Source organism: Macrotis lagotis, chromosome 4, assembly GCF_037893015.1.
Source record: "Macrotis lagotis isolate mMagLag1 chromosome 4, bilby.v1.9.chrom.fasta, whole genome shotgun sequence".
Lineage (NCBI taxonomy): Eukaryota > Metazoa > Chordata > Mammalia > Peramelemorphia > Peramelidae > Macrotis > Macrotis lagotis.
This window is the reverse complement of record NC_133661.1, coordinates 2,098,877-2,122,828: the sequence shown is the minus strand read 5'-3', so window position 1 is coordinate 2,122,828 and position 23,952 is coordinate 2,098,877. Positions and strand designations below refer to the sequence as shown.

General features: G+C 51.7%; 1 protein-coding gene across 1 annotated transcript in view; it reads left to right on the top strand.

The window, feature by feature from the left end:
• DPYSL4 (dihydropyrimidinase like 4) overlaps positions 1–23,334 on the top strand; it is a 51,960-nt gene extending 28,626 nt beyond the window's left edge. The window contains exons 14-15 of the mRNA XM_074232135.1: positions 22,737–22,908; positions 23,243–23,334. Coding sequence (XP_074088236.1) covers positions 22,737–22,908; positions 23,243–23,334 — 264 coding nt within the window. The remainder of the gene's footprint in view (positions 1–22,736; positions 22,909–23,242) is intronic.
• The last annotated feature ends 618 nt before the right edge of the window (positions 23,335–23,952 follow it).

The following is a 23,952-nucleotide window of genomic DNA, read 5'->3' as shown; positions in this document are numbered from 1 at the left end:
TGGGGCTAGAATGACTGAGAGAAGCTTCCAGGAAAGGACATGACAAATGGAGACTGAAATGAGATGATTCCAAAAGAAGGGGAGGAATGGAGTGGGAACAATTCTCCTGAACTGGAGGGCTCTGGACCCTGGGCAGTGAAGGAGAGGGATTCAGGAGGCATGCACTGGGACTCTGGATCCTGTTCACTTGGGCATCATTTAAGGGACAAGCTACTTGGGGCCCCAGGTATCCCTGCCCTGCTCTGCCCCTTCCTTACAGGACAAATCCCAGTCTCAGCCCCTGGCATCCATGATGCCAGTACTACATCTCAAGAGGTCACCAGGAGTGCCCGTCTTTGGTGCCACCAACCATCTTGACATTGTCAATAGCCAAATCTGTTGCTAGGGTGGCTGCCCTACCTCAGCCCTATCTGGTTCCATTTCAAGGCTCTTTGGAAGAAAAGTTGTGACCCAGATGCATTTTGCCTTGAGGAAACCTTTCCAATTTTCACCTCTGACCATAATTACCTGAAGGGAGGAAGGTAGATCTTGAAGAGGGTGAACCATCTTGCCCATTGCCCTTCCCCCATCCAAATCTGCCCAGAATTGGCCTCTGGAAAGGCTCACACTCCCCTATCTGAGGCTGATAACTCCAGGAGGCACCTGTCCAGTGGCCTTGGGGGATGATTGCTGCTGAGGTCGCACGAGGCTTGATGTAAGGAAAACCTTTCCACCAAGCTGAGCTATACTAATGGGGGATGGGGAGGTGGGGAGGGGATGCTCAATCAGGTCCAGGGTGCCTCAACCAGCCTCTGAGGCACCTTCCAACTCTGAAATTCTTTAATTCTATAACCTTATGTGAAAACAATTGCTTCCCTTTGGGGAAGAAACCTCTAGGGGTAGACTTCAGGGACGAGGTAAAGATGTCCTTGGGCCTCAGGGTCATGTGCCTCCTTCCCAAATCCCCTTCCCAATTCTTTGGAGGGGAGAAGCAAGTTCTCTGACCTCAGCAGAAGGACCCAAGCTTGTTATCCACCCCTCCACTACACTCCCTCCCAGCATGTACCCACTTGACTTGAGAGAAGTGAATTTCTTGCAATCCACCATTGCTTTGACTTCTCCCCCTGTTACACTACATATCCAATCAATCAGCTGCCAAATCCTTTCAATCCATATTCAACCCCCTCCCCCAGCCTCTTCTCCATCATCACCCCTTCAAATCAGGCCCTCACCAGCTCTTTCCTGGACTTTTGCTTTAGCCTCCCCCCTGGAGATACTTCCAGCCTCCTTTCTCTGATACATCCTCTACCCAGCTGCCAAAATAGTCTTCCTAAAGCTCACCACTGGTCCTCCATGACATGGGCTGACTTGACCCTCCCTTCATATACACTGATCTGGCCCAAGGGGTTCACTTGTGGAATGGGATGGGAACAGGGAGGCAATGAAGATTTAGGATGATCAATGCCCATCAGAAGACCCAAGGGATTCTGGCAGGGTAGAGGGAAGGGATTTCTTGGGGGCAATGGGAGGATACCAAAGTCAGACCTTTCCCTCCCTGCCAGAATGCTCCCTCTAGAATTTGAAAGCACTCGCTGTTCCTCACAGTTTCAGAGTCAGTGTGCCTCTATTGCTTTCTCCCCTACCCCACCCCACATCCCTAGGAAACCTTTCCCCCTCCTCAGATTTGTCTGACATCTCCTCCCTCCTCCTTGAGCTTCAGTGTTCATGGCCTTCACCTTGAAGGTGTCAGCTCCCTGAAGCATACCTGTGGTGGATTTTGTTTTGTTTTTTTAATCTCTGCCCTTGGTGAATGGCATCATCATTGTGGATTCCCCAAAATCATCACCTCAGAGGTCTCTGGAGGCAGGAAGAGAGCCTTTTCTTCCACTCCATGACTCCATTCTTGCTCCAGAGAATATTTTAGGGTTGGAAATATGGGGGGAGACTCACATTGCAATGCCCACTTTAGCTTGCCCTTGTGATGATGTAGTCCATACTCCAGAACTCTCTCCTTCAAAGTATCACTAAGAAACTGATCTTCTAGCTTAGTGTCTTCTTCCAGCTGGGCAAGATTATGGACTAGGTAGCCAACTTTCTGACTGCTCATTAATATGTACGTGACTGATATTCCCATTTAAACCTTCAAGAAATGAAGGGCCTTTTTCATTCAAATTGAGTCTCCATTGGGTTGGAGAAAAGAAGCTTTGACAAGATGTAGAGTGAACAAGAGCTCTCCCCTGGGGAAGAAGAAATCAACTTCATGCTGCCCGACCCCAACTGTCAGGGGCAGGACCAATGGGTAGAGGCTACAAAGAGGGTCAGCTAGACTCAGTAGTAGGATTTTTCCTGCCTATGATGGCTATCGTGAATAGTGGGGTCTTGCTTCCCCATCCCTAATCTTTACACAAAGGATGAATGGCTACTTTCTGAGGATATTGTAAAGAGATCACTGCATGTTACAATGGAATTGAAGGCCCTGGTGATTCACTCCCAGCTGAGCTTCAGTGATCCAGGGCCCCAATTTTTAGTCGCTCCTCCTAGGGCTCCTGGGCTCAGAAGCCTCAAGAAGTGCTAGATAGAGGAACCCAAGTTCTGCCTGCTTCTCCCTTCTACCAGATGTGTGACTAGATGACCAGATACATGACCAGATCCAGACCCATACCCAGACCCAGGCTGGCACGAGAGTAGGCTCTCAGAGTCCAGAGAGATGAAGCAGCAGCAAGCTGAACCCTTGATAGTCAATTCTTTGGCCATGATAGCTCACTATCCTAAGAAATAGACACATTAGAGTCATCCCCCCCCCAATCAATTACTCAACCAGCACTTATTAAGCACCTACTATATGCCAGGCCCTATATGAGAGGGTGAGCATGTGAACACAAATGCCTCGACTGCAGTGATCTTCCATCCAACTTGAGGGTCATTTGGTGGAATAAGGCTCTCCCAACTTGGGGACCCAGGCTCTCCTGGTCTCCCTCCGAGCCCAGAGGATTATCTGGCTGGGGATGGCAAAAGGAAGGGGATTCAAGTGTGGGGGGGGGGGGAGTGGTGAGCAAACAGAGAGTGGAACAGTGAATAGCTTGCACAGGGTTTAGTACCTTGGACAGTGTCTTGGAAGCTCTTGCCCAGCAGGGGGAGCTCCAGATAATTAGAGAGAGTATGGACCCATCAGTGTGGGCAGGCAGTCTTTTCATCCTGAATTTATCTCTCTTCCTCTTCCTGTCCCTTCCATAAGATGGCCTGAGCCCTACGGGCAGGAAGGGAAAGGTCTGACTTTGGTATCCTCCTATTGCCTTCAGAAATCCCTTCCCTCTCTACCCTGCCAGAGCCCCTTGGGTCTTCAATGGGCATCGGTCATCCTAAATCTTCATTGTCTCCCTGTTCCCCTACCATTCCACAGGTTTCTCCCCACTCTCCATCCAAAGCCAGCTTGAACTTCCCTTCAGAATGTGTTCTCTAAGGCTGGTCTCAGTTGATGCTGAGCAAAATGCATTTGGACTTAACTCTAAGGTGCCTCCTCTTTTAGGATTTTTTTTTAATGAAATTCAATTATCTGTCCAGGGGACTGAGCAACCATTAACTGTTCTCATGTCATCTTCATGTGTGTGTCTTTGGGATGTGACCTTGCATTCCTAAATGCCAACACTCTGTCGGTGCCCACCAAGTTGGAACAACCTTGAGTCAGATAATCTGCTCTCTAAGGACCCACATTGACCAAGGTGGGTGGATTGGCCACTAGGTGAGGGTCACCCAGTAGTCTAAGACAGGAGGATATGGACTGGATAGTCTTTATTGGAGCAGGTGTTGTTTGTCCTTCGTTCTCAAAGGTGGTAATGACATCAGAGAGGTGATGTCGTGACGTGCACATGGATTGGATTGGAGTTGGTGGGGGGGGCACGTTATACCAAGTCACCAGCCTCTCTGTCTCCTGAGCCATCTGAGTCCAGTGTACAGTAATGAGTCAGGATGACTGGAGATGGCCCCGGATGCAAAGCAATCATGGTGAAGTGACTTGCCCAGGGTATGACACTGGTTTGAACCCAGGTCCTCCTGACTCCAGGAACTAGGCAGCCAGTGGATAGAGTACATGACTTGGAATTGGGAAAATTCGTCTTCTTAAGTTCAATTCTGACTTCAGGCACTTTAGTCATTGGAAACAAAGTAGATAATCCTCATCTTGGAAAGGGTTTAAAAGCACTCTGGTGCTGGAATGACTCAGAGTCTTACAAAGATCACAGAGTCGTCTGGGAAGAATTTTATGAACTGATGCAAAGTCAGTAAAACAACCCACCCAATGGCTACAATGTAAATGAGAAAAATGACCACTGCAAAACAAGTGAAAAGAAATGATTCTAAATGATAATAACAAAGCAGCCTGGCTCCCAAGAAGAGCTAGAAGACCACCCTCCCCAATTCCTTAGCAGAAGTGGGGAGCAGAAGTCTGGTGTATTGTTGCATGTCAGATTTGTTTCGTTGTGTTGACTAGTTTTGCAGAAGTTTTCTTCCTGTCTTTATCTTTGAGCAGAATGATCCAAGGGGAAACATGGGTGACATAAAAGCAAAAATTATCAATACAGATCTTGGAAATAAAAGGGCGCACCCAGGATGTGCTGAGGTCCATTGATAATGTATTTTTCACCAAATGTTGCCAGGGTAACACCAGCTCTGAGGCAGCCTTAACAAAGGCTGAGGCAAGAGATTGGACTGAGTAGAAATTCTGGCCTTGTCCAGACCATGGGGTCATTGTTTTCTGGGCCCATTTGGCTTGGAGAGAGGATGAGGCTTTGGAGTCTGGTCAGAAGCTGAGAAATTCCTAGGCAAAAATCTCTGGAGGAGTGAAAAGGCATCTCTGAAAGACCAAGCTTTAGGAATGTGACAGGTTTGGGGGCTCAAGAAAAAAGAGGAACAGACATGGGTTGAGGATGGAATAGAAGGTTAAGAGCATATCAGTCAAGGCCTTTGATTAAGATCTCAAGACCCCTGAAAATTGGGAATTTCCAAATGGTTTAAATTTGGAGGACTCTAAGATGACCAAATATAGTGGGGCTGCACACCTTGAAGTCCCAGAGAAGCAGTCCCAGGAGTGAAGTCAGGAGGAAAAATACTGGGTTCCCCACCCTCCCCTCTGTAACATACCTCCAAGGGAGGGGGCAGGAAGGCACAGATAATACCTGAGACAAGGAAAGAAACGGGATCTCTAGAACAAGCAGATTAGACAAGCCTCTGTCCAAAGGTGAGGTCCAAAGGCTTTCCTCTCATGGAGACAGAAATGAGGGACAAGAAGAGATGCAATTTTGCTGTCTGAAGCAGGATTGGATGGCTAGGTGGCGTAGTGAATAGAGCACCGGCCCTGGAGTCAGGAGTACCTGAGTTCAAATCCAACCTCAGACACTTAATAATTACCTAGCCATGTGGCCTTGGGCAAGCCACTTAAACCCATTGCCTTGAAAAACCGAAAAAAGAAGCAGGGTCTCCAGAGCTCATCCCTCACCCCTCATTGGGATGTCTCCCAGTTGCTAGGCGGCCCCCAATCAGGGCTGCTGCACAAAGCCAGAGTGAACTCTGTGGTTTTTCCAAGGGGAGGGAACCACTGTCACCACCCCTTCCATTCTCCTTCCCTAAACAAAGTCCCTGGTTCCTGCTCCTCCCCTCCCTTCCAATGAGTATTCTACAATGCTGTGACAAATGATCATAGGAAGGACCTTCTTGGGCTACATTTCCCAGGGCTATTTGAAAGAGAAAGGGCAATGGAAGTTTCAAATTGAGAGTTGGGTTTAATATAAAGGGAAATGCTCCAAATTGGGGAGGGAGGGCTTCACTCATGATAGATCATCCAGCATGGTGGCTGGAGCAGTAGAAGGGAACTGCATAGCATGGCACCCTCTGAGGGCTTTGCCACCCATTCTTTAATTAGACACTATTTAAACCTAAAGCTCTTAACCAATCTCCTTGCCTCCTCCCTCTTTCTCTCCCCTCTCCCTCTCTCCCACCTTCCTTTCTTTCATCCCCTATGAAAGAACAATTTTTTCCTGCTCCTTTTGAGTTCTCATCTCTGGGCATCTGTCCCTGCAAAGGGTTTTTGATTATCATGCTTTAGCTGTCCCCAGAAAAGAATACAACCCTTAGTGGAAGAGTGGCCAAAGGGGAGCTGCTCTTTGAACACCAGGACTGTCCTTCCTTCTTCATTTCCCCTTTTGTTGTTGCCTATACACTTTGAATGCCCAACCGCATTCATGTTGACCCCTCCCCAGCTGAGAGCTCAGAAATGGGCCCGGGGAGAGGGAGACTCCTTTCCCCCATGCTCTGCTCCCCACCCCAGGGAGATTGTGCCCTTCAACCATTTGGGGCCATCCAAAATCCATCCCAGCAGGGAGCCCTGCTCCCCGATTCACTTTTCCTATCCTCCTCAGAACAAATCCCTGTCTTTCCTCAAGGATGTGAACTGTTTGACTGCATGGCTGGTCTCACTTGGGGTGGGGAAGTAAAAACTGTGATGCTACACCAGGGATAGGAAAAGGAACATTTCCCCTTCCATGTCTGCCCAGCCAGGAGGAAAGCTACTTGTGTTTCTAGGAAGGGTGGTACTTATGACCCCCCACCCCCACCCCTGTGTCCCTAGGGGTCAGGACTACCGCTAATTTTTCTCATGCCATCTTCAGGTGGGTCTTTGAGATGTGGCTTGGACTCTCAAAGGCTAATCCAGGAGAAGAGGGGATACCCCCCAATACCCCCCACCTGGCAGATGCCCCCCATGTGTCTGAGGCAGCATGACCTGTGGTGCTCCCCCAAGAATAAACTTAATCTAGAGCAGCTCCTCAGGAGTAGTGGGTAGACCCATGGGTGAGGCAGGCTGAGCCCCTGGCATCCCAGCATTTCCAGGACATGTAGGGGTGGGAGTTGTGTCTGAAGCAGAATCATGCCCAGGGAGGGACTTTCTAGACCCTGCAGTGGAGTCTTTGGCTTGTGGGGGAGGCACCCTATGAGCACCCTGGGGAGAAGGGGGAGCTTCCCAAAGACCAGCCCTGACAGGGGGTGGGTGGGATCCTGGAGTCTTGAAACTTTCAGCCAGAAGGAAGCTTTGGAAGCCCAGGACAGGGTCAGGGACTGGACCCCCATGAGAGAGGGTCATTGGTAGATACTGAATCTTCATGATGATTCCCTAGCTCGGGCTTATGTTTTGTAGCCCTGGGGGAAGAGAATGTGAGGTGTGCTGAAGAGGGGGAAGTAGACAGGGAGATGGGAGTGATGTTAGCCAATGTGACCTGGAATCAGAGGTGAGCTCCTTGGAAGGAAGACAAGATGGATTTCCATCCTCACTTTCTCACTCAGCTGGAGAGGAGGAGGGAGGAGATGAGGAAAAAGAGATAGGCAGACAGACAGGTGGACAAATGGACAGTGAGAGACTTTCAAGTACCTGTCTTCAGAATTGGCTCTTTAGCAGTGAGGACCTTCTCAGGCCAAATACTAGAATGAAGGGGACTTCAGCTTTCTGTCCCTAGGAATCTTGTTGATTATGGACTCTGTTTCCATTGGTTCCCACAACTTGAAGGAAAATTCAAGAGAGGGAAAGGAAAAGAAATGGTGACCAGGGAGGTATACTGGCTGGCACTTTAGGGATTGGGGGGTATCCCCTCTGCTCCTCTGACTTCATTGTTCCACTTCTCCGTTGCCTCCCACCACCAAGTTGGGATATAGATCATATTGAACCTTCTCCCCTGCCCCTTTCTGGGGCCGTTCTGGCCCAGGCTCCCTTCTCCTTTATGCATTGGATAGAGCCTCCCCCCCCCCCGCTGCCCCCATCAGATTTGCAGGCCACAGAACAAAGACTGGAAGTTTCAGAGACCATTTTAGCTTGATGTAAGGAAAACCTTCCTTATCCTCTTAATTTTTTTTAGGTTTTTGCAAGGCAAATGGGGTTAAGTGGCTTGCCCAAGGCCACACAGCTAGGTAATTATTAAGTGTCTGAGACCGGATTTGAACCCAGGTACTCCTGACTCCAGGGCCAGTGCTTTATCCACTATGCCACCTAGCTGCCCCCATCATCTTCATTTTTAATGCTTCCCCCTCCCCATTGAGAGACCTTACATTCTGTCTGAAGGTTAACTGCTACTTTTAAAGAGGGTTTCCTCTCCCTAAGGATGGGCTGATGCCTCCCTGGAAACCAGCCCCCCTTGCACTGCAGACACCAATCCACCTGCCTGCCCATTCCAAGTGCTCCTCTTCCATTTTGCATGTTGTCTGTCCCTGCTGACTTCTCATTCCCTGATGACTATCTAAATCACCCGTCGCACCCCCTCCTGCCCATCTCCCTATTTAGTGGCCACTCTAGCATTCAAGCCCCCCCCCCTTATCCCCTCCAGCCCAGATCTGCTGCATAATGAAAAGAGAGGTTAGGGATGGCCGCTAACGAATCCATGGGTTCTCCTTTGCTGTAGTCTATTCAGACAGAGTGAGCTTCAGATAAGGAATGCCTTGCTAAAAACGAGAGCTAGGGAAATCCAATGGGTTCCTCAGAGGAAGTGGTTCCAAAAACAGGAAGTCTTTGGGCAAAGACCAAATGACCACTTGTGGGTGCCATTGTAGGGAGTGAGCACCATCTCCATCAAGTTCAGGATGGACAAGATGGCCTCTGAGGTCATGTCAATCCTGAGATTCTTCAATTCTGAGACTATTAGACTCAATTCTCTTTCCTAGGAAAAATGAAGGGTGCTCTTAGCCATCAATGACTTGGAACTGGGTATTTGGGGGCAGATCCAAGGTGCCACTTAGCATGCTGCCCCAAGGGGAGACAGTCCTCCCCTGCACTTTATCTTATGTGCAGGATTGGGATTGCTCCACAAGGGGGGGGTCAACTACTTGGCATGTGGGCACATACATGTTTGACACATGCATGTTTAACCCAACATGGACAGCAACTAAGAAAAGACTTTGCTCTGACCTTGGCAGCCCCTCTCTATCTCTATCTCTCTACCTCCTATAGCAAGCCTTTGCTAGACAGTGAGTGGGAGTTCCCTTTGACAGGGTAGTTTTCTGGTCTGGTCTCCATAGCTTATTTACACCCCCCATTAGGAGATCCTGGAGGTCAGAACCAAAGACAAAAAAGATCTGGATAACTTTTACCAAAAAACCTGAAAGAAAAAGGAAGAAAAGACCAGTGCTGCTACCTCTTCCTTTCTCCCTTATCCCCTTCCTGCTTTTCATTTAGCCAGAATCTGCTCTTAGTACTAGAGGGCCTCTTCACCCCGCCGATCTCAGTGCTCCCCCTTAACTGGGAAGGCAGAGTCCTGGGACAGATATTCACACCACCACCCCCATACAGCAACACGCTTTGTATTTACATCTCACCTGCATCCCTGATTCCCTTGAAAATAACCCTCATAGGTTGTGATAATAAAGGAAACATGAACTCAAGCAGAGCCCACAAGGCTGCAGGGCCCCTCAAGGCTGTAGAACCCCTAGGGATTCAGGGCCCCCTAAGGCTACAAAGCCTCCAAGACTGAAGAGCCCCCAAGGCTGCTAAGGCTGTTGAGCCCCCCCCACCCCAAGGCTGGAGAGCCCTTCAAAGCTACAGGGCCCCTCAAGGCTACAGAGCACCTAAGGTTACAGAGCCCCCTAAGGCTGCTGAGGCCTCCAAGGCTGAAGAGCCCCCAAGGCTGCAGAATCCCTAAGGCTGAAGATCACCCCAAAGCTGCAGAGCCAGAACTCCACTGGAGCAAGATGCCAAGGTCATCTGTCTGCTCAGGTGTACAGGTGTATTCTTGGGCAACAGGAACACACACTAGGTAAAGAAAGGGCCCTTTGAGAGGCTAACAAAGAGACACAGCTTCTGAGGCCCAGAGGACCTGAAGACAGACACCCGGCCTCAGCCCCTTTCTCTGGTCTAGGGCCCTTTGCAGACTCTGGGGCCTTCCACATGGCTCTTGTCTAAGGGCCAAGCCTAGACTGGGGGTCCAAGCTTGGGGTACCCAGAAAAGGGTCTGACACAGCTTTCCACATTGGCTAGGGCAGGAGCCTGAGGCCCAGAAGGCAGGGTCTTGAGGAGGGATTCAGAACCCTGAGGAGTGAGCTTTGTGTGAGTGAGCAGGGGAACCCCAAGGAAACAAGGACGGAGGCCCCCTTTGGACCTCATGGCCATCATTCTGTCTTTATGTCTTTCTTTCTCTCACCTTTAGCCCACTTTGCTTCATGTCTTAGACTGGCCTGGAGCCTTCGCTTATCTCCAATGAGGTAATGCCATCCAAGGAGTAAGGTCCGCCAAGCATTAAAGTGCTATGTAAATGGCAGCCATCATTGGGTCACCCCCTCCCCTTGCCCAGGACTGAAGAGTTCAGAAATGGGGCCAGGGAGGGGGAGACCACCCCCCATGCTCTGCTCCCTCCTCTGTCCACTCCCCCCAGGGGGAAGTGCATTTGGACAGTTCTGGGGCCATCCAAAGCCCCTCTCTGCCAGGCCTGCCCTCCCAGCGGGGAGCCTTGCTCCCCAATCCACTTTCCCTATCCTCAGAACAAATCCCTTCCTTTCCTCAATGATGTGAACTGTTTGGCTGCATGGAGCTGGTCTCCCTTGGGGGTGGGGAAGCAAGAACTGGGATGTTACACCATGGTTGGGAAAAGGAACACTTTCCCCCTTCCATGTCCGTCCAGCCAGGAGGAAAGCCATTTGTGTTTCTAGGATGGGACCCCTGTATCCCTCGGGGTCAGGACTTCCGCTAACTTTTCCTCATGCCATCTTCAGGTGGGTCTTTGAGATATGTCTTGGACTCTCAAACGCTAATCCAGGAGCAAGTCACATCTGGCAGATGCCTCCCCCCGCCCGTGTGTGAGGTAGCCTGACCCGTAGTGCTCCTGGGGCTGCTGCCCAAGAACCAGCTTAGTCTAGAGGCTCCTCAGAAGTAGTGGGTAGGCCCACGGGTGAGGCAGACTGAGCCCCTATCGACCCAGCATGGATTGGGAGCCTTGTGTCAGAAGTAGAGCCGTACCCAGGGACCAGGCCCCGAAGTCAGATCTTTGACTTGGAGGGGGGATGCACCATTTGAGCACCCTGGGAGGGGGCTTCCTGGGAAAAGTCTCTGTAGAGGGCATTGGGACTCTCTTGGACAAGTGCTCTAATCCTCTAGGGGGTGGGAGATGGGCAGTGCACAGAGCATGGAGGCAGATGCCAACCAAGCTACTGGGTTTCCTGGATAGCCCTGGTGACCATCTTTACTTTCTCAATTGAGAGAAGAGCATGGACACAGAGAGAGAGAACAGAAATAAACAGAGACTCAAAGCAGAGGCCAAACCCTGAGAAAGGGCTACAGATAGAAGAGTGGTAGGACTTTCAGAAGGGAAAAAAACTGAAGTCTAAGATCCCTGAGCAGCCTGTGGGCTTCCCCTTGCCTGGGCCCTGAGGGGTGCCATCTACACCCTTCTTCAAGGGTTGACCTGCACCAAGGGCCTTTCCAGCCCTATCCTGGTACAGTCTGTCATGGGGAAAGAGCAGAGCAGCACCAGCTGCCCATGGTCCAGTGGACTCTGTTCCCATCCTTCCCCAGTCATGGGATGGGAGAGTTCGAGAGAAGAAAAGATGAGAGAAATAGTAGCCACAGAGATTTGGGACAGATGTGGGAGAGAGTTAGTGCCCCATGTCCAGTCCATAGCAGTGGCCCAGGCTATTGGCCATCATTGGGAAGTATCTCCTTTGAGGCAATCCAAAGGGAGTTGACATCATGGCCATTGTCCCAGCTGCACCACCCCAGCCTCTTTCTGTTTCACGCCACCCCGCTTCCAACCTGGGCAAAGTGATGATCAAAGACAGCTTATCTCTGGCCTCTCAGTTCCCCTTTCTGCCTTTTATCTTCATCCTAAGACTGAAGCCAGGATTGGGCCCTCAGGCCCCCATTGCCCTCCCCCTTCAAACCATGGCCTGGTTGCCATGTCAAGTCAGTGTACAATGGGGGATCTTGGCACATCCTGCCACATAGTGGCAACATTCCCAATCTTATTTGACAGATAAAGAATGTAGACTGCAGAGGCAGTTTTAGGCTTGATGTAAGGAAAAGCTTCCTCAGCATCAGAATTCCACCCAAAATGGATGAGCTGGGCTCTGGAGGCCTGGTGAGGAAGACCGTATTTCCATGCCCTCTCTGGGCTTCCATGGACCTTGGAGGATGTGAGGGCGCCTTTGATGCTTGGTTGAGAAGAAGCGGGAGCATCATTCTAAAAGACTCCCACTTGCAGAGGCACCATGATGGGCCCCTTGGCAGTTTGTAGGCCTTGACTCTGCACATTCTTAATACATTGGAGTGGAAGAGGCAGTGGGAGGACAAACCTCAGAACTAAAACTAAAGTTAGAGCAAGATGTGTTCAGGATTCCACAAGTTTGACTAGAGCCCAGAATACACCAGAGGCAATAGTGAGAGGTAAGACTACAAAGGTCTGGTGGGGCTGGTCTGTAAGAGGGACAAGCCTTGGTCTTCAGAGGGCAGACAATGGGTGGGGGAAGAGAAAATGACACACAGTAGTGAAGTCCTGAGAGCTGAGGTTCTCAGGATGAAGGGAAGGAAGGAAACCTTGTCGGGGGTGGACCAGGGATGCTTTGGTAGCCAAGCTCCTGTCCACAACCTTGCCATAGCTTTGAAGCTCAGGATGGGAAATTCCATTTTCCCATTTTACAGATTGTCCCTGCTTGGAGTCTGAGGGTGAGCCACCCCAAGGTCTCTACCTTCTCTGGTTCCTTGTCTTTGTTCTGGATCAATGGATCAACATTGTGGAGTTTCTTTCCCTCCTCTCCTCATTTGAGTCCAGGTTACTTGGAGGATAACTGTTGGTCACCTCATGTTTGCCCGTCAGCTCCTTCCACAGGGTCATTTCTTATTATTCCTGTCCAGTTCGGGGGGGAGTCTCTGAAGACTTGCTATCCTCAAAGCTTTCCAGTGTGGAGAACCAGGGATGGATCTTTCACTTTGGACAATGTGGGAATGAAGGAGAAACTCATTGGACCCGATTTTTCCTCTCCTGCACTCTCATGTTAGGAAGAATGTGGCCACATGTTGAACTCTCTTGGGAATGTTTTGCACCAGGGATATCCATGAAGGGTTTGCAGGGTTTGGCAGCCCAGCATGCTGCCCCAAGGCTGGGTGGGGGCATTTCCTGTGCCTCCTCTCAAAGCCTTTGCTGAACAAATAAAACCAACAAAACCCAAAGGGCACAGCTTATCCCTGCCCGATGTTCTGAAATCCTTCCATTTTTTGCCTTCTCCTCAATTCAAGTTCTAGGAGAAGGGGGTTTGTCTTTGTTCTGTAGGTGGCTCATCCCAATCTAGACTAATTGGACAGAGAAATTGCTTTCAAATACTCTTGGAGTGGAGAAACAGCCTCTTTCCTTCCTTATCATTCATTCCTCTTTTCTTTGCTTATCCATTTGCTTCCACCACCACCCCATCCATCCCCATTTTAATTTAATCCCTTCTAAACTTGAAAGGGAAAGATCAAGGAAAGGTTTCTTTCCCACCTTCCATTTCCCTGTCCAAGTCTCTCCTAAGCCTTGGAGTGGCCTGCCCTCCAGAGTGCCGCCTGCCCTCCCATAGGTCTTTGCCACTTCAGGATGACTAGCACAGAACTTGCTTCCCAGACTGCCCTCCCCAAACAGCCAAGCTCCAGAATTCACTCTCTTCCCTCATCAAAATGGTTTCCTTGAAAGCTGTGCTCCTTTTTCAGCTCAGCTGAGTTGGTTTATTCCACTGAATTTTAGGAGAAATCCCCCCAAGGCTACAGCCCCCCCCCCCAAGGCTGCAAGGCTCTCCTAAGGCTGCATTCATTTCTTCTTTATCCCCCTCTTCTTTCTGATTTAGCCAGAATCTGCTCTTGGTACTGGTAGGCCTCTTTCCCCCAATTCAGTACCCCCTCCCCCCCAAGGGCAGGCAGGGTCCTGAGCCACATAGCCCCCTCCATAATGCAGCAACATGCTTTAGAAGATATCTCACCTGCTCCTCTTAGAAGCATCCCTGAGTTCCCTTGAGAATGACCCTCATGGGCTGTGGTAATAAAGGAAGCATGAACTCAAACAGAGCCCCCAAGGCTGCAGAATCCCTAAAGCTAAAGAACCCTCAAGTGTGCAGAGTCCCTAAGGCCACGGGGCCCCCAAGGCTGCAGAGTCCCTAAGACCACGGGGCCCCCAAGGCTGCAGAATCCCTAAGGCCACGGGGACCCCAAGGCTGCAGAATCCCTAAGGCCACGGGGCCCCCAAGGCTGCAGAGTCCCTAAGGCCACGGGGCCCCCAAGGCTGCAGAGTCCCTAAGGCCACGGGGCCCCCAAGGCTGCAGAATCCCTAAGGCCACGGGGCCCCCAAGGCTGCAGAGTCCCTAAGACCACGGGGCCCCCAAGGCTGCAGAGTCCCTAAGACCACGGGGCCCCCAAGGCTGCAGAATCCCTAAGGCCATGGGGCCCCCAAGGCTGCAGAGTCCCTAAGACCACGGGGCCCCCAAGGCTGCAGAATCCCTAAGACCACGCCACCACGCAGAGTCCCTAAGACCACGGGGCCCCCAAGGCTGCAGAATCCCTAAGGCCATGGGGCCCCCAAGGCTGCAGAATCCCTAAAGCTAAAGAGCCCTCAAGTGTGCAGAGTCCCTAAGACCACGGGGCCCCCAAGGCTGCAGAATCCCTAAGACCACGGGGCCCCCAAGGCTGCAGAGTCCCTAAGGCCACGGGGCCCCCAAGGCTGCAGAATCCCTAAGGCCATGGGGCCCCCAAGGCTGCAGAGTCCCTAAGCCCTAAGACCACGGGGCCCCCAAGGCTGCAGAATCCCTAAGGCCACGGGGCCCCCAAGGCTGCAGAGTCCCTAAGACCACGGGGCCCCCAAGGCTGCAGAGTGCAGAGTCCCTAAGGGGGCCCCCAAGGCTGCAGAATCCCTAAGGCCATGGGGCCCCCAAGGCTGCAGAATCCCTAAGACCACGGGGCCCCCAAGGCTGCAGAATCCCTAAGGCCACGGGGCCCCCAAGGCTGCAGAGTCCCTAAGACCACGGGGCCCCCAAGGCTGCAGAGTCCCTAAGACCACGGGGCCCCCAAGGCTGCAGAATCCCTAAGGCCATGGGGCCCCCAAGGCTGCAGAGTCCCTAAGGCCATGGGGCCCCCAAGGCTGCAGAATCCCTAAGACCACGGGGCCCCCAAGGCTGCAGAATCCCTAAGGCCACGGGGCCCCCCAAGGCTGCAGAGTCCCTAAGGCCACGGGGCCCCCAAGGCTGCAGAATCCCTAAAGCTAAAGAGCCCTCAAGTGTGCAGAGTCCCTAAGGCCACGGGGCCCCCAAGGCTGCAGAGTCCCTAAGACCACGGGGCCCCCAAGGCTGCAGAATCCCTAAGGCCACGGGGCCCCCAAGGCTGCAGAGTCCCTAAGACCACGGGGCCCCCAAGGCTGCAGAGTCCCTAAGACCACGGGGCCCCCAAGGCTGCAGAATCCCTAAGGCCACGGGGCCCCCCAAGGCTGCAGAGTCCCTAAGGCCACGGGGCCCCCAAGGCTGCAGAGCCAGAACGCTATTGGAGCAGGTTGCCGGGGTCATCTGTCCAAGACCTATCTGCTCAGGTGCACAGGTGCATCCTTGGGCAACAGGAACACACACTAGGTAAAGAAAGGGCCCTTTGAGAGGCTGACAAAGAGACACAGCTTCTGAGGCCCAGAGGACCTGGAGACAGACACCCGGCCTCAGCCCCTTTCTCTAGTCTGGGGCCCTTTGCAGACTCAGGGCCTTCCATGGGACTCTCATCTAAGGGCAAAGCCTAGACTGGAAGTTCAAGCTTGGGGGACCCCAGGAAAGGGTCTCACACAGCTTTGTACTTTGATTAGGGCAGGAGCCCAAGGCGCAGGAGGCAGGGTCACTCCCTGAGTGAGCTTTGTGTGAGTGAGCAGGGGAACCCCAAGGAAACAAGGACGGAGGCCCCCTTTGGACCTCATGGCCATCATCTTCTGTCTCTATGTCTTCCTTTCTCTCACCTTTAGCCCACTTTGCTTCATGTCTTAGACTGACCTGGAGCCTTCGCTTATCTCCAATGAGGTAATGCCATCCAAGGAGTTAGGTCCGCCAAGCATTAAAGTGCTATGTAAATGGCAGCCATCATTGGGTCACCCCCTCCCCTTGCCCAGGACTGAAGAGTTCAGAAATGGGGCCAGGGAGGGGGAGACCACCCCCCATGCTCTGCTCCCTCCTCTGTCCACTCCCCCCCAGGGGGAAGTGCATTTGGACAGTTCTGGGGCCATCCAAAGCCCCTCTCTGCCAGGCCTGCCCTCCCAGCGGGGAGCCTTGCTCCCCAATCCACTTTCCCTAGCCTCAGAACAAATCCCCTCCTTTCCTCAATGATGTGAACTGTTTGGCTGCATGGAGCTGGTCTCCCTTGGGGGTGGGGAAGCAAGAACTGGGATGTTACACCATGGTTGGGAAAAGGAACACTTTCCCCCTTCCATGTCCGTCCAGTCAGGAGGAAAGCCATTTGTGTTTCTAGGATGGGACCCCTGTATCCCTCGGGGTCAGGACTTCCGCTAACTTTTCTCATGCCATCTTCAGGTGGGTCTTTGAGATGTGGCTTGGGATGTCAAAGGCTAATCCAGGAGCAAGTCACACCTGGCAAATGCCCCCCGTGTATGAGGCAGCATGACCCGTGGTGTTCCTGGGGCTGCTGCCCAAGAACCAGCTTAGTCTGCTTGCTCACACTGGGGAGTCCTGGGATGGGAGTGAGGAGCTGCCAGAGGCAATGGCATTAGAATGTTGGCTAGGTTATCTGAATTTGCAATCATAAGAGCAGGGGTCTTTGAAGGTTATGCCAGAGGAATGCCCCCCCTTCCCAGTCTCCATTCTCATTTTCTCAAATGGAGAAGGGGATGAAGGCATGGACAGAGAGAAACAGAGACACCCAAGAAAGGACAAAGAATAGTGAGAGATCTGAGCTTTTCCTCAGGAAAGAAGCTCAAGTCTAAGATCCTCAGAATGGCCAATGGGGTCCCTCAGTCCTTTAGTTGTGAAGGATGCTCCCAATGTCAGGGCTCATCCACAATTGTCTTCAAGTGGCCTGGGCAGCTTTAGATCAAAGGCTGTAGAAGGGTCTGTGGGGTCAAGGAGGAGAATGTGCCACTGAGGAAGGGTAAGACACCTCCAGGTGTTGGAGACCAGCTTTGGACAGTTTGCTTTGGTCCACAGTGGAGATAGTTAAAGTGCCAAAGGGAAATTGATGGTGGCCATGACCAAGCTTGGTTGGAGGCAGGATCATCCTGTGGGAGGGAGATGAGGAAGCCCAGCTGTTAGTTTGGTGGAGCTCCTTGGGACTGTTTGGTGAACTGAAACCAAGTCAAAAATCTCTCCATGCAGGGCCACTGGGAGTCAAAGATGATGAGGGAATGGTCTGCTTCCTGGCATTAACACCAACTGATCCTGCAGTGAACTTGCCTCTGCCTCTCTGGTGAATGTGAAAACAAAATCCTTGGGCTTTTTTGTGTCATGCCCACAGGGCCATGCACAGTCACTCATTCATCACTGTTGTTTGGGAAGATTTGTCACCTCCCCCAACAAACAGCTCCTCTCTTTATCTTTCCTTTCCCTCCTCTATAATTTTTTAAAATTTATTTAAGGCAGTGGGATTAAGTGATTTGCCCAAGGTCACACAGCTAGGCAATTATTAAGTATCTGAGGTCCAATTTGAACTCATCCTCCTGACTCGCCACCTAGCTGCCCCCACTCTTTCAAGGCTTCCAGGTCCAAGGAGGTGCCCTAGGACCACTGTGCTGATAAACTAAGAGTATCTCATCACCCTCCCATCTCTCTTCTACTTTCATGCACCCACCTTAGCCCATCTCCCCACCCACCTATGACTTAGGATAATGGTCTAGCTCCCATTTTGGTACCATCTCCAAACTGGCCCTTTCCCCAAAGCACATTGTGCTCCCAGATACTCTCTCTTTTCTCTGTTTCCAATGATCAGTACTGATCACTGAGCTCCCTGTGCTTGGGAGCTTTTTCAGCTCTGCTCTGAAGTCTGGTCTTATTTGCTTGTTAGAAGGAATGGATACTGCCTTCAAACTCATATGAATGACTGCCATCTCCCCCGAGCCTGCTGCTAATGAGGATTCTATCATCCCCGCCCCCACCATGAGCCACTAGTGGGCAGCTATCTGTTAACTCTTCTCACACCATTTCAGATGTGTTCCCCAAGGAAGTGTCTCTGGTTTCTCAAAGTCTATGGAAGCAGAGCATGGGTGTTGGCGATGACTCTCAAGTTGCCAAGGCATCATGTAGAAATTCAGGGACCAAGTGGGCCGACTGTCCAAGGACCAGACTAGCTAAGTTTGGAGAGGCTCATTCCTCCACAGCCTCAGAAGATTGGACAAAGGGAGAAGCTCAGGCACCAAGGGCTCAATTCTGTAGTTACCATTCTTGAGGGGAGGTATTATACACAGAAGGAAAGGTTGGCTTGAAGCAATATGCATTGATTTGATAAAACTATATTCAAAGAAGCAAAGTTTGGGGAGCCCAAAGCCTTCCCTTGGGATGGGCTGGAGGGCAGAGAATGGAATAGAGAATGTCTCAGACTGTAACTTCTGATTGGTGGACATTGAGCTAGCTTGGGGATAATGCAGCCAGGGTCTTTCCAAGGGGTTGGTTGTGGAGTGCTGCTCAGGACTAGGTTCCTCATTCCTAGCTTGCCTTCTCTGTGTCTCTGTCTCTCTGTGTCTCTGTCTCTGTCTGTCTCTCCCCCACCCTTAGGTTGGTATTTACCTTTTCCCCTTGCTTCCACCCTTCTAATCCAGTGCTTCTTCCCTGTCTTTGCCTTACGCTCACCAGGACTATGGTCTCTAGGATGGGCCCCAGGAGAAATTTAGGATGGGCTAGGTTTGCCTTGCTCTATCTCCCTTCCACTTGCAGGATCCCCCTTTGGACTGAGCAAGATGGGTGTGTGAAGAGCTAGCTTACCCCACCCAGGGGGCATTTCTCCCCTTCCTAGGAACTGATTATTGCTTTGCCTTGGCTCTTGTGAACTTTGACCAATAGAACAATTCTAGTACTCCCCAAAGATCAGGAGGGAATCACACTGACCCCACCCCTCAGGAAGGGAAGAGGGCATCTCAGCAAGTTCCCTTTAACCATACCAGGAATGAAGGTTTGTATTACACTCATTTTAACTGACCCTTCTTTGCCTGCAGGACTGGCATTTCCCTTCATTCCTCTCCTGCCATCTTCAGGCACTGTTTGGTATATGCACTTAACTACATTAGGGCAACAGTTACCTAAAGGATGGGACCAGCCAAGTCCGAGGCACTTGGCATGAACAAGGTGGCTACCAGTGATCAATTCTTTGGTCATGCCACTCTAGGCTCTTAAGGGGCCCCCTTTGCTTTCTGTTGAGGGCCCTCGGGTTGGGGTGGATGGAATGAGGGGAAGGATGGTGGCTCTCCCAGTCAAGGTAAGGGCTAACTCCTGAACTGTGGCCCTGATGAATCCAGCCTCACCTAGAGAAGGAAAACATTGACTGAGTCTTGGAATTACATGGACCCTTCCTAGGTCCTTGGGATGGAGTTAAGCCCCTTGAGTCAGTGAGAGATCTGAGAAAAGTCTTGATGGTAGAGAATTGGGGGGGGGTATTCAGAAGAAAAGCCTGAAATAACCGGACCTTCTGAAGGGCAGAAGGCTAGATGGACCCAGGGCAATAATTGAGGACAAACGCCTCTCAAGGAGAGTCTTGGAGGGGGCATGATTCCCTAGAACTATTTCCTTCCACTGCACTAGATGCTTCACAGCACCCATCTTGGGGATCTGAGCTCGCCTCCCTTTCAATCCATCCCTTCAGTGACATTCCCCTTTCTCTCCAGACTCACTGACCCATGTTCAACAGCTGTTCACATGCAACCCTTCTCCCGGCTGATCCCTGTGAAGCTGGTGGGAGCCCCTAGCAGAGTTCCCTTTGGTGAAGGGCCACCCTGGAATGAGTTTGCCCTGAGGGAGGGGCCCAGGCCTTGGAAAGTGTTGAGGTTCTGGAAGCTTCCTGTGAGCTTGAGCTCTGGGGAGTGGACTTTCAGAGCAGAGCAGTCTAGACTCATCTATTAGGAGCAAGCGAACACTGGCCTGTTGTCTAAAGGGCCAAGAAGGTCGAAATGATGACTAGCCCATCGAGAGACAGGTTTGGATTAGCTGTGTTGTCGCAGACCTGTCATAATGAAACATCCCAGTGCCTCCTGTACTTAGTCGCCATCTCATTACCAGGTCTCACACTGGTGTTTTGGCTGCAGTTACTGGAGTGGCAAGGTGTGGAGATGGGAGGAAAGAATCACATTCTGGGACCAAGGACTCCCATAATACCAGACCATCATCATAAGTCCTATTTCCTCTTAAGTCGGGTCATGGGGTGAAGTGGTCCTGGGTAAAATCAAGTGAGAACAATGTCTTTGCACCTCAGTCCCCTCACTAGAATTAACAGAATTGTGCAAGTCATGTCATCCTATGTTTTTGGACAGCATGGTCCTTTTCAATGATGGAGCATCGTGAGGAGGCAGATGAATGGAAGACTGCAAGGCTGGGCCATTGGTGCCCTTGGATCTTCAAGTGAGGCATGATTGGGAAATGATGGAAAATGGAAGGCCAAGTGATGGCCTGGCTTTCATTTCCTTTTGTTCTGAGAGCCTTGGGAGTCTCTCAGGGGAGGCTTGGTGGAATTTGCTTTGGGATGGGCTCAAGACATCTCAGGGGACTTGTTTTCACTACATCTCTGACTGCTTCTCTGGTTGGAACAAAACTCTCAGGCCTCCCAGACCCTCCCATCAGAGCACACTTTCTGACCAGTCCCATCATTCTGGAAGGGCACAGAGTACAGAGCTAATGTTTGTCCTTCATTTTGGAAGAAGACAACACCAGAGAGGTGATGCCATGACAAGCATGGGAACTGTATTGAGTTGGGGAGGGGTGTGTGGCTAAGTCACAGAGCCGCCATATCCTCCAGAGACTGGGTCCAGTGGCCAGATAGGAATCAGGATGACTGGAGATGACCCTGGATGTGAGGCCATCAGGGTGAAGTGACTGGCCAAAGGTCACACAACTATTGAAAAGTCAAGGATATGAGGCTGAATTCAAACTCCTGTCCTCTTGACACCAGTGCCACCTAGCTGCCCTGAGTACAGGGCTAGTGGCAACAGGTATTTAAAAATCTGCCAGAAGCTCAGAGAGCCTCATTCCCAGGATTGGCCACAAGTGGTTTGAATTGTTTGAAGCTCATCTATTCCACTAAAAACTGGCTGCTCTCTGCCTTGCTGAAGGGAGAGTGCTCCTGAAAGCCTGGCAGCATCTTCAGAAGCTGAAACAGTTGTCTGGTCCCAAGTTTGAGGGCCTCTCCCTGAAACAGAGAGCTGGGGGAAGTTTAGAGATCATTCAGACCAGCCCTTTCACCTTATAGAAAAGGAAACAGCTAGCCCAAAGAGGGCCAGAAGCTATACAGAATTTGGGACTAGGGCAAAAATTACTGGTCAGAAGCACCCAATTGGGGCTCATGCGTGTGAATCAGGTTAATTGAGCCCCAGAGCTCTGTCCCCCTCTTTAGGAGCAGATGACTTGGCAGAACTTGAATAGGGAGCAGAACCACCAAGTAAACCCCCCATGAGCAGGGGTCAGAGTCCCCATGAGAGAAGATGGGTGATGATCTCCAATTTCCCATGCCTGGAGAATAGCATTGGTCCTTTGTGAGGAGTGGCTTTGCCAGCCCAACTTCAGGGATACAGAAGGGACACTGGGCCAAGATAAGAGGCAATTTGCCAGGACAGTGTCAAGAGTCCTCAGGGGCCCCCCAGTACCAAGGGGAGGGGGTGGTAGCAAAAGCAAGCTGTGATGCTGAGCAAAGCCTCAGGCCTGAGAGTCCCAGATATGGACATTGGAGGGTTCCAGAGACTAGGCCTGCCTGCATAGCAAAAAGTAGCCTTGATCACTGCAGGTTCTAGGAGCTCAGCAGCTTCTAGAAGGGTCTATCATGAAGGGAACCAAGGACCAGGAGGGCAGAGACCATCCAGGATGGGTGCCTTCCCATGGCCTAGACAGGAGTGATTAGAGGAGCATTTTATTGATTCTCCCCAGAGCCCTTTCCTCTGGTCAGATGTGGGGGAGAGCCCCTTGTAGGATCGGATCATTTCACTGTCTCCCAAGGAGCTTTCCTTGGCCAGTTGTGTACCTGGAGGATGGCCTCCTCTGTTGAAGAAATCTTGTCTGACTTTGGATATCTCATTTGGGAGGAAGGCCTAGCAAGGATAAATTCCTGGCCTAAAGGTCCTGTCTGGGGATGAGCTGACCCAGCTCTAACCAGTCCCAAGCCTGCTTCACCTTCTCCAGCTCCCACTCAAGAGGTGGGGGATTCAGACACATCTTTCCCCCTCCCAAGGTTCAGAAAGAGAAGAGGGAATGGGACCCAGTGATTGCATCATTCCCTTCAATACTTCTTTGAAAAGTAGTTTGGATTTTAGTCTATGAATAATGATCACTTCAGGCTGAACCAATAGTTGGGGAACCCCCTGCCCCACTTTGTGAGCAGAGTGGGGGTTCCTTGTCCAGGGCTCTCGCCTTGGAGATGTTGCCCTTCCCCCTGCATCCTGACTCTGTAGCTGTTGAGGTTCACAGCAGCAGGGATGTGGGTCACAAGCCCAGGGGGGAGTTGAAGATGAGTCTGTTTGCCCCCTCTCTCAGGGGCCCCCACAGTCTAGGCTCTGCCTTTATGTTCTCTGTTTCTGTCCTTTTCTCTCTCTCTTCTGCTCCTCCCTCACCACCGCTAGTTGGCTGAGATTCATGGTGTACCAAGGGGGCTCTACGATGGACCAGTCCATGACGGGATTGCGACAGCCAAGGCAGCAGCCCCGACCCCAGCCTCCAGAATCACTTCTTGTCCTGGCAAAATCATGGTCCCACCCATCCGCAACCTGCACCAATCTGGCTTTAGCTTGTCTGGTCAGTGTCTGGGGAAGGGAAAGGAGGGGGAGAGCAGCTTCCAGAGCCCAGACCCAAACCAGGGCCCCCTTCTCTGGCAGCACCCCTGGCTGGCAGCAGAGCAGCTATAGAGCCTTGGCTGCAGTGCTGAAGAGGTAGAGCAGAGAGTCTAAGGAACTAGAACTTTGGAGTTTCTTGGTAGGAATCCCGGCTGCCTTGAGGGCACAGAGCCCAGGTGTTCCCCAGAATATTGCCTTCTCCTCCCTAGCAGCGCCCCTTCCCTGGGACCCCACAGCCCACATTCTGTCGGGCTTTGCTGGGAGATAATGAGCTTCCTGTCTTCTTTTCCTGCCAGGCTCTCAAGCAGATGACCATATCGCCAGGCGGCCAGCCCAGAAGATCATTGCACCTCCAGGAGGACGGTCCAATATCACCTCTCTGTCCTAGGGAGGCCTTCCTGGCCTTCAAGCATAGCTGCCTGTTGGTCACCTATTAAAATGCCCCACTTTGCCTCTCTTGTTCCCTCCAGTGGGCCCCCTTTTAAGACACCACCCCCAAGTGAAGGCAGGCCCAGGGCCATTGGCTCTGCCAGCACATGAGTGGGGGGGGGCATTCCCAGGTCCACAGTCCAGTAGCTACCTGGTTTCTTCTCATGCCCACTCTCCTCCAAGGCAAAAATTGGAGGCAAGAGAAGGTAGTTCTGGCTCTGAGAACTAGAGCCCTCCTTGGGCATCAGCGGGGCTGGGTCCCCAGGGCTAAGCATGGTGCTGTCCAACACCCTTCCATTCCCCTCAACATTGACCGAGCGTCTACCATGGGCTGGCCCTGGGCTGAGCACAGAGACACAAAGACAAAACTGAAACACTCTTTACCCTTCAGCAGCCCCTGCAGAGCCTCCCCCAGAAGCTCACCCACTGCCACTTAGAGCCAGAGGAGCCTTGACCCTTGCTCAATTTTCCTGCTGCCCTCCGTCCCTGGCCAGGACTTCTCCTGCCCACACTGCCATAAGCACCATCAAGTCCTTAGCCACGTCCTTTTAGGGACCTGGACCTGGGAGGAGACCTC